We start from the raw sequence: 10,883 nt of genomic DNA on the forward strand, positions 1-10,883 counted from the left end.
GACCAGGGCAGCTGCCAGACCTCTTTGTTTCCTGCTGTGCCCGTTTATTAGTGCAGCCGGTGAGGGCTTTCAGCCATGCTCAGGAGAGGAGAGGGAGAAGTGGTGCTTTGCCTGCTTGGAAGGCACCGTGCAGTCCTGTGGGAGCCTGGGACAGATGTCCCTGTGCCTGAGGGCAGAGCCCCAGCCTAGGCAAGGCAGTCTTTTGCCACTGTTGAACAGGGCCTGGCTCTCTTGTGAAGGGAAGGGTCACCGGTCCCATTGGAATCGTGCCAATAAATGAGCTGGTGGATGGTGCCAAGTGTCCTGCTGGGACAGACATGTAAAACGAGCCCTGCTGTTCCTTGAGAGCTGTGTGGGCACAACCAGGGCTGCCTGTCCCTGCCATTGCACCACTGGAGCTGTTCCAGGAGCAGGGCTCCAGCATGCAGTCCCTGTGCCCCAGTGCTTCATCCTGTGCCTGTAATTCACTGATGGGTGAAAAATCTGACACCCCCCAGCCCCGGTCTGCTGGATGCCACAGCAAGGTGTCCCTCTGGATTTTGTCTGGTTGGCTGTGCCCAGATCTTTAAGCCAGGTCGAGGAAGCCAATGCTGTGAACTTCTGGCTGCTGTCTTTATTTGAAGGGGTAAATATAGACCTGCCCCTTGCACTGCCCCTTCATTGCAAAAGAGATTTTGTAAGCATTAACCATGGCCTGCTGTGACTGACAAGCACACATTGACCGACATGTGACCATAGGAAACCCTAGTGATTTGCTAATGTTTATTAACAGCTGCATGGTCTCCTGGTGGCGAAGAGCCTGGCTTCCCATGTAGGGCACTGACTGGCAGTGATGGGGACTCAAACATGAGGCAATATGCAGTGAGGGGGCTGCAAAGGGCACCAGATTCCGGAGGACTCAGGATGGGATCCTGTTGCATTGAGCTCACCCCTGTTGGGAAAGCAAGTTATTTTTTGATCCACTCCTGAACACTGAACTTTGCAGGGTAGGGAGGGAAAGCAGTGTAGCTCCCCACAGACAGGCAGAGGTCTTGGCACAGCTGTGTTTTTGGGAGGTGCTGTGGGGCTATGGGGCTGTGCCTGTGGGTTCCTGAGAGCTGGGGTGACATGGTACCCACAATGGGGCTCATGTTGCTGTGCTAACATTCATGTTTCTCTGCATTTCCCACCCAGAGATGGACAGGAACACCAGCACCAGGGGCATGGAGGGCCAGCACAACAGTTCCAGCCAGGAGGCGGTGAGTGTTTTGGGGGCTGCTGGCCACCCTCCAAGAGGAGAGTGGGAGCTGCTGCAAGGATCTGCTTCATGGCTGATAAATATAACTACTTTGCTTTAGGAAATGCTGCTTTGTCCCTTCGGCAAAGCACTTTGGGGAAGGGGGGGAAAGGGCAGTGGCAGGTCTGGCTAGGGGTGCTGGATGATGAGGGGGACTAGGAGGGGCGGGGACACCTGGGCACAGTGACTCTCTGCACACCTGGATTTCAGCGGGAGGAATCCCCCATTGAGAGCTGACCTGGTCTGGGGTGAGGAAAAGGGAAAGCCCCTGGCTTCCCCCAGGACACCCACGATAGCCAGCACAGAGTGATCTCGCCAGGGATCCAGCTTTTCTTTTCCTGCTGTCTGGCCCACAGCAGCCCAGGGCTGTCCAGTGTTCCAACACATCCTACCTGACTGTGTCTCCCGTCCTGCCCCAGCTGCTGCCACTCCTTCTACACCTTGTCCAAGTGAAAGGGACCGCTCCAAGACCGTCTCTGTCCTGGGCTGCAAAGCTAAACCGCCTGGGAGGTGTTTCATTCCAGATCCGACCCAGCTCCCTAGCTAAGAGGCGTCTGCTAGGCAGTGTGGTCATCCCATCCTGTCCAGCTGCCCCAGACAGATCCCGTGTTTCCATCAGCCCATACCATGTGTGCCCTGTACCTCTGGCCATGCAGGAGCTGGCTCGGGAAGGGCTCCAGCCGGGGGTGCAGGATCTGGGCCAAGCATTGCTTTGGCTGTACGGGCAGCAGTGGGCACTGTGCCGGGAGCAGGCTCTGACGCAGGCAGGCTAACAAAGGAGTCCCACCGGGGCTTTAGCCAGAGCCGATCAGGGCAGTCAGTGGGATGCTGATGGTTTACAGCCACCCTGGGTCTGACCTGGCTCCCCAAGGGACACGTTCAGGCTTTGGAGTCAGTACTCTACCCTCATTCTCGCTGTTTTGCAGTATTTGCGTGTCTGCGCAAGAGTTTAATCCCCCCGCCCCCGATTCAAAGGTGTTTCCAAGCCAGGCGTTCTGCCAAGCTGTCGGCCACTTCCCGGCTCCCCCGGGGCAACCTACGGGGTGCAAATGTCTTGTTTGTCAGCCCTGGCTCCAACAGGTGCCCGCGGCCGGCAGGTTTCCATGGCCCTCGGCGCAGACAGGGGGCGATGCTGCCGGTGCAGCTGCTGTGGATCCGCGCTCGGAGCGGGCACAGCAGCCCCGGGGAGCCGTGCCCGGTTTGCACAAGCGTGGCTCTGACCCAGCCGGGGGCGGCTGAGCCCTGCAGCGGCATCTGCACTAAATGTGGGGAGGTGATGAACCCATCCAGACCTCAGTATCGCCCTCCTCCCGGGCTGAAAGCCAGGTCGGCACCTTCTCCTACCTCACTGCCTGCTTTTGGAGACACAGAACATGCCCAGGTTCAAGGAGGGCTGCTGTGTCTCAAGTGACTCTTGGTCAGGGCCAGGCACAGAGAGGTTTGTGTTCCTCAGTTCTGGACAAACAAGTTTTCACCACCGAGGCAAAATACAAACTGTTGCAACCTGGGGAGATGCTTTTCCCTGGAACTCAGTGTAATTGAAATATAACAACACAGGGATTTCTCCAAACACTAAACACTTCCTCCTACACCAAGAAAAACAAACTGGATGACCTCTTATATGCTGCTGCCTGCTGTCATCTGTGGTAGCACTGAAAATGTGCGTTTGAGCTCAGAGATGTTGCAGAAGCGTGGGAACAGTCCTGACCCTCCCAGATCACAGGTTTTCTTTGGTCATGTTCATGCAGGTGGAAAAAGATGAGTTTCTGTAAATGCCACGACAAGGAGACAGTACCCAGTGTGATGGCAGTGACGTACATGTCATGGAAAAATGGGTGCTGGGTTCTAAGAGATCTTAAGTTGGAACAGCCAAAACTGCCTCTCTTTAACTCAAGAGTGATGATGGGAAAATGGAAATTTGAAACATTTCCAGCTATTAAGTGCTTTTGCATTTATTTTTGGCCAATGAGATGTTCAGCTTGCCTGTGGGGGTTGTGTTCTGTAACTCTTCCAGGAAAATAAGCATGAGGAGAAGGTCCAGGATCCTGACAGAGGGAAGGACGAGACCAAGGCAGAGATGGGGAGCAAAACCTGGGCAGACCTGGCTGGGGAGATGAAGATATTCCTGTGGAACCCGGAGGAGCGAACATGCCTGGGGAGAACAGCCAAGAGCTGGGGTAGGTCCTTGCTCAATCCCCACTTCTGGGGGTTGTTGCCTTTTCTGCTTCACAACAGATTCACTTAACTGTGAATGTCCTTGATAGCTTGGACTGACCACCCCTGTCCATTTTTTTAGTGTAAATGTTTCTAGCCAGTGCAATAAAGAACTAGTGAGGAGGACAAGCAGAAAACTCTTGGTCTGGATATTAATGTTGACTCAGAGTGTCAAAGCAAAGATTTCAGTCTGCCCAGACTGAGTCCTGGAAAGAAATTTAGAGCCTGAAAAAGCATGGGAGCTGCAGGTCAGCCTGCTGCAGCCATGCATCTCTGCTTCTGCCAGCACCCCAGCTCCTGCCTGTGTAAGTCAGGAGCCTGTGGGACAGTGGCTTTGGGGTCATCAGGTTGGTACGGGAAGGGTACTCAAGCTGTAGGGCAGGTGTTTTGTGAAGGGTGCACACCACAGGGCTGAGCAGCCCTCCCTGCCTATGTGATCCCTGGCTCTGGGGAGGGAAGGGCTGGTCCCCACTGTCACCCCACAGCTTTCCAGGGTGTGCCATGGTGCCCACAGCAGAACTCACAAGTGCTGTCAGGGCCAGTGGGCTGGGATGTACCAGTGAGGGTTCTGAGTGCCCTGTCTATTTTATCTGCATCAGCGGCAGCCCTGGGAAAAGCTGCACCCCCATTTCTGCTGGTGACAATGCTTCCTGCTGCACTGCAGGAAACATCAGAAGGGGAATGCTAGTGGCAAGATGTTTCAACAAGCATCATCTTGGCACCCCAGCAGCAGTTCCAGTTCTGCCAGGCTGGGGCAAAGGCACCATCCAGCATCACCGTGGCAGGGCTGGGCATTGTCTCTGCTGTGCCACCAGCAGCAGTGATGGTCTCATGCACCTCAGCTCAGCTCACAGCAGGACGTGGCCCTCAGTGTTTCCCAGCACCGTGGCTGCGGCAGAAGCACGGCAGGAGAGCACATCTGTGTTCCCAGGGCTCCCCCCGAGCTGCCAGAACGTTTCTCCTGGGAAATGTTTGGGTTAGGGCTTCACTTTGCTTTCTGAACCGCTGGGTTTTATTCATAGGCTGTGGCCTCCTGAGACATCCTCAGCCATGAGCCTGGTCCAGAGGAAAAACAAACCCATTCCCTGAATGTCCGGGCCGTGAAACAGCCAGTGTGGTGCTGCAGCCCCGGAGTGTTCAGATGCTGCTCACTGAGTCTCAGCACAGGGTCCCTGCCATGCAGGGGACACGAGTCAGGGCAGGAGCATCACCCCACAGCCCCATCAGGAATTTGGAGGTGCTAAAGCCAGTGGGTATCCTTGCATGTTACTGTGCCAAGAGTGGGTGGGAAGGGCGAGGCAAGGCTGGGTCTGTCTGTCGGAGAGAGCCGAGGCAGGTGGACACGCAGACCTGGTCCTGACACAGCTCTGGGAAGGGCCTTGCAGCAAAAGGGGTACAGAGCCAAGTAGCAGCTGCCCCAGCCCCAGGGCTGGGCAGGGAGCGTGTCTGGCTGAGAGTCCTGCACCCAAAACCACCAGGGTGTGCGTGCAGGGTGTGTGTGTGCAAGCTCCCACCTCCACCATGGACTCAGAGCTGCGGAGGACGCCGAGCTGAGCACGACTGTGCATCCCTGTGGGACGCCTCCCACGGGATGTGCTCTGGTTGCATCAACGGCAACATGCCTCTGTCTTTTGCAGGCCTGATCTTACTGTTTTACTTCGTTTTCTACACGTGCCTGGCGGGAATGTTTGCTTTTTGCATGTACGTGATGCTGCTCACGCTGAGCCCCTACACGCCCAGGTTCCGGGACCGTGTGTCTCCGCCAGGTACGTACCCCAGCCAGCCTGAACCTGGGCACCTCTGAGGGCACTTGCCCAGCAATGGCCTACTGAAATGGCGTGGCTGAGACCTCAGACAAAGCCCTGCTGGAGCTGTACACTCCCACAGTCACCCAGCCCTTCATCACACAGGGTGTTCTCGCTTACCTCAGGGCACTGACAGAGCTGCAGGTTCTCTGCAGAGGATCAGACATCTTAAATAGCCCCATGGGAAGCATTTGTCCTGATTATACTAATTGTTATTCTAATTATGCTATTTATTGTTATCATTATTCTCAAGGTAAATGGCCAAGTTCAGTAATTTCATAGGTGATGAAATTACTATGAATTTCATTTCAGCTGCTGCCTGTTTATATCTCATTTCTTCAAAACAAAATGCAAATCAAGAGTAACTTTTATTATTTGGGGGAGTTCTGGCAAAATAATGTTCAGAAAATCCTTTCCCTGTATCAGACACAGCATTTTCCCTGTGTTTTTGTGTTGGTGGGGAACACAATGCCCTCTCACCTTGACCCCTGTCTGGAGCCAGCCAGGCAGCTGGGAACATGGAGAATACCTCAGCTCCTCTGTGCAACCCCAAGCCTGTCACTTACCCACAGCACTGCTGAGACCCTCCATATCTCCCATGTTTCCTGGGATATTTTGACATGTATATGGTGTTCTCTGGGGGTGAAATGGAGGTGAGGGATCAGTAGGTTGAGAAGAGAGTCGATTTGTGCACTGGTGCTGCCACTCTCATGGCTGTGCCCAGCCCCAAGCCTAGTCACAGAGCAACCAGCCCCCACAACACACACCCCAAGCCCGTGGCCAGTCCACCCACGTTTGCTCTATCAGGGTCCATCTCCTTCTTCAGGAGTGATGATCAGGCCGTACTTGAATGGCTTCACCATTGCCTTCAATGTCTCTCAGCCCAACACGTGGCAGCCCTACGTGGACAGCATGCACCACTTCCTAGCAGGTAAGCTCTTCATCACCCCAGGAATCATGCTGGTGAGTTGTTTCCATCCATGCATACATGGATGCAGGGGTCTCCTCCTGGGCATCTCATGACTCCCATTTGGAAAGGGAGGCTCAAAAGGGAGCTTCTGTGGGAGGGAGCTTTGCCTTTCTGGGTAGGACTTTCTAATGCCCTTGACATGTGGATGTACTCTGAGAGTGTGGGTCTGTGCAGGTCTCAGGAAATTTTAACAAGTCTCTTGGTCCCCACCAGCTTATGATGACAAAGTTCAAGAAGAGAAGAACATTGAGTGTGTCTCGGGACAGTACTTCATCCAAGGGGGTGATGACAGTGAGGAGAAGAAGGCCTGCCAGTTCAAGCGCTCGCTGCTGCAGAACTGCTCTGGCATCGAGGACCCAACGTTTGGATACTCCAAAGGCCAGCCCTGCATCCTGCTGAAGATGAACCGGGTACAGAGGAAGCTTTTCATCTCAATTCCTTCCTTCAGTGCATCCCAGTGTGATAAAGATCATGCAGGGACTGAAACTCTTTCGCTTCCCAGGCCCAGAGAAAAAGTGAACTAGAATCCCCAAACTTGCTGGCTCATACCCACTAGAAAACATAACAAAGAAACACTACAAAACTTGCTTGATTTGATTTGCTGAGGCCTGAGTGCTTAGAGGGTCTTGTGCCAGGCCCTTCTCTGGGAGGAACTGAGCTTTCAGGGTACATTCCAGACCCCAGGCACTTTACAGTGGGAATTTTCATAGAACTGAGTTTATTTTAAATCTAATAGCGTGGTGGTTCAGTGCATACTGCTGGGAAAATAAGCCTAAGAGGAAGTGAACTGTGTGGGGAGGGGGCTGTGTTACTCCAGGGTGTTTGGGCTTTCTGGGTGCTCTGCTCTGCCTCTGCTCTCAGGCACCAATCCAGCACTCAGCTAAGGACAGGTTCACACTGTGTGGGGTGGCTGACCCTGCTCTAGGGACACACAGCTCCTGTCCTGAGCAATGTGACTGGCACCCAGAAAGGTTTAAGCCCTGGAGAAGGGTGGCAGCACGTGCTTGGCACTGCATTTCCTGCAAGCATGGATGGTTTTTGTTTTTGCAGATCATAGGCTACCGCCCTGGCGCTGGGGTCCCTGTGAGCGTGGACTGCAAAGTGCAGGTACTGCTTTCCTTTGTACTGGGCACTGTGGTGGGTACAAGGCCAAATGCCAATGCCAAATGATGGACCCCACCACCATCTGTCTTCATTTTAGCCCCAAACACCCACAGGACCCAGTGCTGCCCATGTGTCTGGGTGCAAGTGGGGGCTGGTCAGCTGAGAGCAGCAGAGGCCACCAGTCTCCTGCTTCCCACCTTGGCCATCGCCCTCTGAGTGCTGCTGGCTGCTGTCAGCCTGACTGGCAGCACTCTGCTCAGCCCCTGTGAGCAGACCTGCTGGGCTGGGTACTGCAGTGCCAGCTAGAGCCTGGAACTGGGGGAAACATGCAGGAACTGCTCACATCCATCTCCAGCCTCTCCACAGCACCCTCAGTCCTGGGGGGCACCCTGCAAGCCAACTGCAATAAGGGGAAGGAAGGGCTCCCACTGCCCAGGCAGCTGCTGGATCATACCCTAGAAATCAACAGGCAGCAAACTCAAACCCTTCCCCATGGCTCCACAGCTCTGTTCTGCCCTGGCTGGGATCAGGAGAGCAGCTGTGCTCACAGCAGACACCCTGCGGGCAGCGCAGCTGAGCCCTGCCGTGGCCTGGCAGGAGACATCCATATTAAAGCTCCTTTGCCTTGCTCTGCAGGGAGCTGCATTTTGTGTCCCATGTCCTGTGTGTGTGTGTGTGTCCTTATTTTTTTTCTGATCACAGAAAGGCAATGAGAGCCATCTCAGATCCGTGGACTTCTACCCTGGGAACGGGACATTTGACCTCATGTATTATCCCTACTACGGCAAATTCACTCATGTAAGTGATGGCTCTGGTATCTCTGTTCTGCCTCTTTGAGGAGAGGGCAGGAGCTGCTGCACGGAGTACAGATGTGCTTTCTGGCTATTTTGGGCAGATGCAGGCAGGAGGGAGGCCATGGGCACTGGGATTACAGTGCTCTATTTCTGTCTCTGACAAACCACGGGAAATCCTTGGGGACTCCTTGCTAGCAATGGGAATGGTTACATTTACCAGCTGGAGACTAAGATGGCATTGCTAACTCCCAGGGAAGGTCTCAACACCAGCATTTTCCCAAGATATTAGGGAAGTCAGGGGTTAGGTGACACAAGAGGAAAATGATAGGGCATCTGACAAAGCTATGGCAAAACAGCTTTCAGGCTGGATGGCTCCAAACAGAGCAGTCCAACATCAGCAGCTGTTTCTGAACAACGCTGGCCAGCACTGCTCTGGGCTGTGCTGTGCTGTGCAGTGTTGGGAGGGAACACACCATCACAGAAAAACCTGAAACGGAAGATGAGGCAGGCACTAGACTCCTATTGTCACACTGCTGCCAGCTGAGGGTGAGTAACAGCCCCAAATGCCATGTCTGCACATCCTTTGAGCACACAGATCCATGGAACACCATGGATTTCTTATTACAAACCATAGGCTGGTTTTTAGAACAGCAGAAAGTATTTGAGAGTCCCATTGTCCGGTGTTGTCCTGGGTAATCAGCCCCAGAGGCAAAGGTGCACTACAAAACTCCAACATGATCCCATCCCTCTGAGGCACAGGCACAGAAAGGCTCAACTTCATCATCCCAAGGGATCATGATGGACATCAGGGAAACGCTCTCAGATGCCTGGGAATCGTGAACCAATTACCAATGGTTTTACTGATCGTGAGAGCCCAGCCTGCCTTTCTGCTCCCTCAAAAATTGCACTTAAATCTCCCTTCTTTTCAGGTCAACTACACATCCCCACTGGTGGCCATGCACTTTACAGATGTGGAGAAGAATCACATGGTCCCCATTCAGTGCAGTCTGAATGGGAAAGGGATTATCAACGACCTTAACAGCGACCGCTTCCTGGGCCGAATCATCTTCACACTCAGCATTGGGAAGTAGCCACTGCCAACACCAGGCACTTAGGTTAAGTCAGTCAGAGGCTTTTTCCTTTTTAAAGCATCAAGCCAGCATTTTTTCAGCTAGGAAAAAACAGGCACATGGAGATTATTGTTAATTTATTTTTGTTCATAGTTAGGAAACAAAGGAAATGCAATGGAGCATGGATCCACATTTTTCGTCACCTGATGTAAATCATTATTAGTAAAAATTAAGTTATCTCCTGGGCAGAGAACCTCCAAAAGCATTTCAGTTTTGATTAAAAATCCTCTGGTATCCGAATGCTATTTTCATAAGGTCTTTTACGAGTGACCCCTGTGGAATGCATTTTTCCTGGCTTTAAATTTTAAATTTTACCATAGTTTTATGTGCATTTCTCAGGCAAAAGCTAACAAGAGGGTAGTTTATTAGCACTATTATTGTTAAAATAATAAACAGCAAAAATTCTGGATTATGCCTGCAATAACTGAGTTAAAAAGTGAAAATGGCAGTTCTCAAAATGCCTTCTTCAGCACCAGAAGCATCTTGACTGCAGCATTTTACATAGCTTATTCAGCACACCCAGCGTGTTGAGCAAGGGCCACATAGAAAATCATTTGCCCTTGAACCTTTCCAGCTGTTCCTTTCTGATGTGGGAAGATTAATGGATTTGTCCCTCCCTCCTCCTCACTCCAGTACTTCTCTCTGCCCCAGGAATCCTCATCAAGTCTCTTAGGCAGGGCCAAGCAAAAGGAGCCCTCTTGTCACGGTTCACAGGTTGGCAGTGCCTCATTCCTTCCCCTGATCAGGCACAGAAGTGCCCAGAGCTTTCAGACTGGTTCTTCCCTGTTCCAGAGAGGTCACAGCTCTAACGCTGCAGCGGCCGCAGGGAAACGCTCGGTGGTTTAGTTGTTAAAGGGTCAACGTGGATATGGATGAAGCCTCCAGTTCATCATCCCCAAAGGCTGGTGGAGCACATCTGTCCCTGTCCCAGCAGAGCGCTGCCACCCCGAGCAACCTCTGCTGCACGGGCCACCCGACCCTCCCAGCCCTGGTGTTTGAGACATGAACTGCACCCTGCATGTTGGGAGCTACGAGAACATAGCAGGACAGGACACCTTGGGATAATGTACTAGTTGGAAAGCACACTTACTAAAATTACTGACTGAACAGGAGCATTATGGTATGTTTGTCCTACATCCTAGTCCAGGTACTTAATCTGCCGTCATTTCCTGATCTATATAAGTCTCTAAGAAGTAATTTTTTGTATTAAAAATAAAGTGACTACAGTAAAATTAACTCTGTGGTAGCATTCTTCAAACATTGGTGTAAGAGATGCAGTTTGGGACTTTAGCTCCCTGTGCTGGCCAGTTAGGGACTGAATTTCAAAGCAGTGTGTAACTTGATCCTGGAATTCTGAGCACTTGATTAAGTGGAATTCTGAGAACTTGATTAACTTCCTTGGGCCAAAGAGTTCAGGAACCCAGAACAATAAGACTCCCTCTACCCTATCACAACCAACCATCTGGCAAAACCTATTTATTAAGAACTGTTAAAAACCTGAACCAGAGGTAGTTTAGGAACTAATTCTGCTCGGATGTCATCATTCAGATGACACTGATAGAGCCAGGGCAACACAATCATTCTGCCTGC

At 52.3% G+C, this 10,883-nt stretch overlaps 1 protein-coding gene across 2 annotated transcripts; it reads left to right on the forward strand.

Annotated features, from left to right (window-relative positions):
* Positions 1–861: 861 nt before the first annotated feature.
* ATP1B4 (ATPase Na+/K+ transporting family member beta 4) lies at positions 862–10,529 on the forward strand. 2 transcript variants are annotated; one of them, XM_032701723.1, is made up of 9 exons: positions 862–986; positions 1,174–1,238; positions 3,291–3,453; positions 5,128–5,256; positions 6,122–6,226; positions 6,479–6,675; positions 7,316–7,372; positions 8,072–8,167; positions 9,093–10,529. In XM_032701723.1, exons 2-9 carry the CDS (start codon positions 1,176–1,178, stop codon positions 9,252–9,254), a joined length of 972 nt encoding a protein of 323 aa, XP_032557614.1. In that variant the 5' UTR covers positions 862–986; positions 1,174–1,175; the 3' UTR covers positions 9,255–10,529. The 2 variants fall into 2 exon arrangements, with proteins under 2 accessions (XP_032557614.1, XP_032557615.1); XM_032701724.1 differs by lacking the exon at positions 862–986 and adding an exon at positions 990–1,055 and having other exon boundaries at positions 9,093–9,705.
* The last annotated feature ends 354 nt before the right edge of the window (positions 10,530–10,883 follow it).

The sequence above is a fragment of the Chiroxiphia lanceolata genome, chromosome 14 (genome assembly GCF_009829145.1).
Source record: "Chiroxiphia lanceolata isolate bChiLan1 chromosome 14, bChiLan1.pri, whole genome shotgun sequence".
Lineage (NCBI taxonomy): Eukaryota > Metazoa > Chordata > Aves > Passeriformes > Pipridae > Chiroxiphia > Chiroxiphia lanceolata.

Bases quoted from the DNA above. Each gene is read 5' to 3' on its own strand.
- ATP1B4 (XM_032701723.1), top strand. From the start codon at position 1,176: ATGGACAGGAACACCAGCACCAGGGGCATGGAGGGCCAGCACAACAGT. The intron at 1,239-3,290 runs GTGAGTGTTTTG...TAACTCTTCCAG, and splicing joins ACAGTTCCAGCCAGGAGGCG to GAAAATAAGCATGAGGAGAA. The intron at 6,676-7,315 runs GTACAGAGGAAG...TTGTTTTTGCAG, and splicing joins TCCTGCTGAAGATGAACCGG to ATCATAGGCTACCGCCCTGG.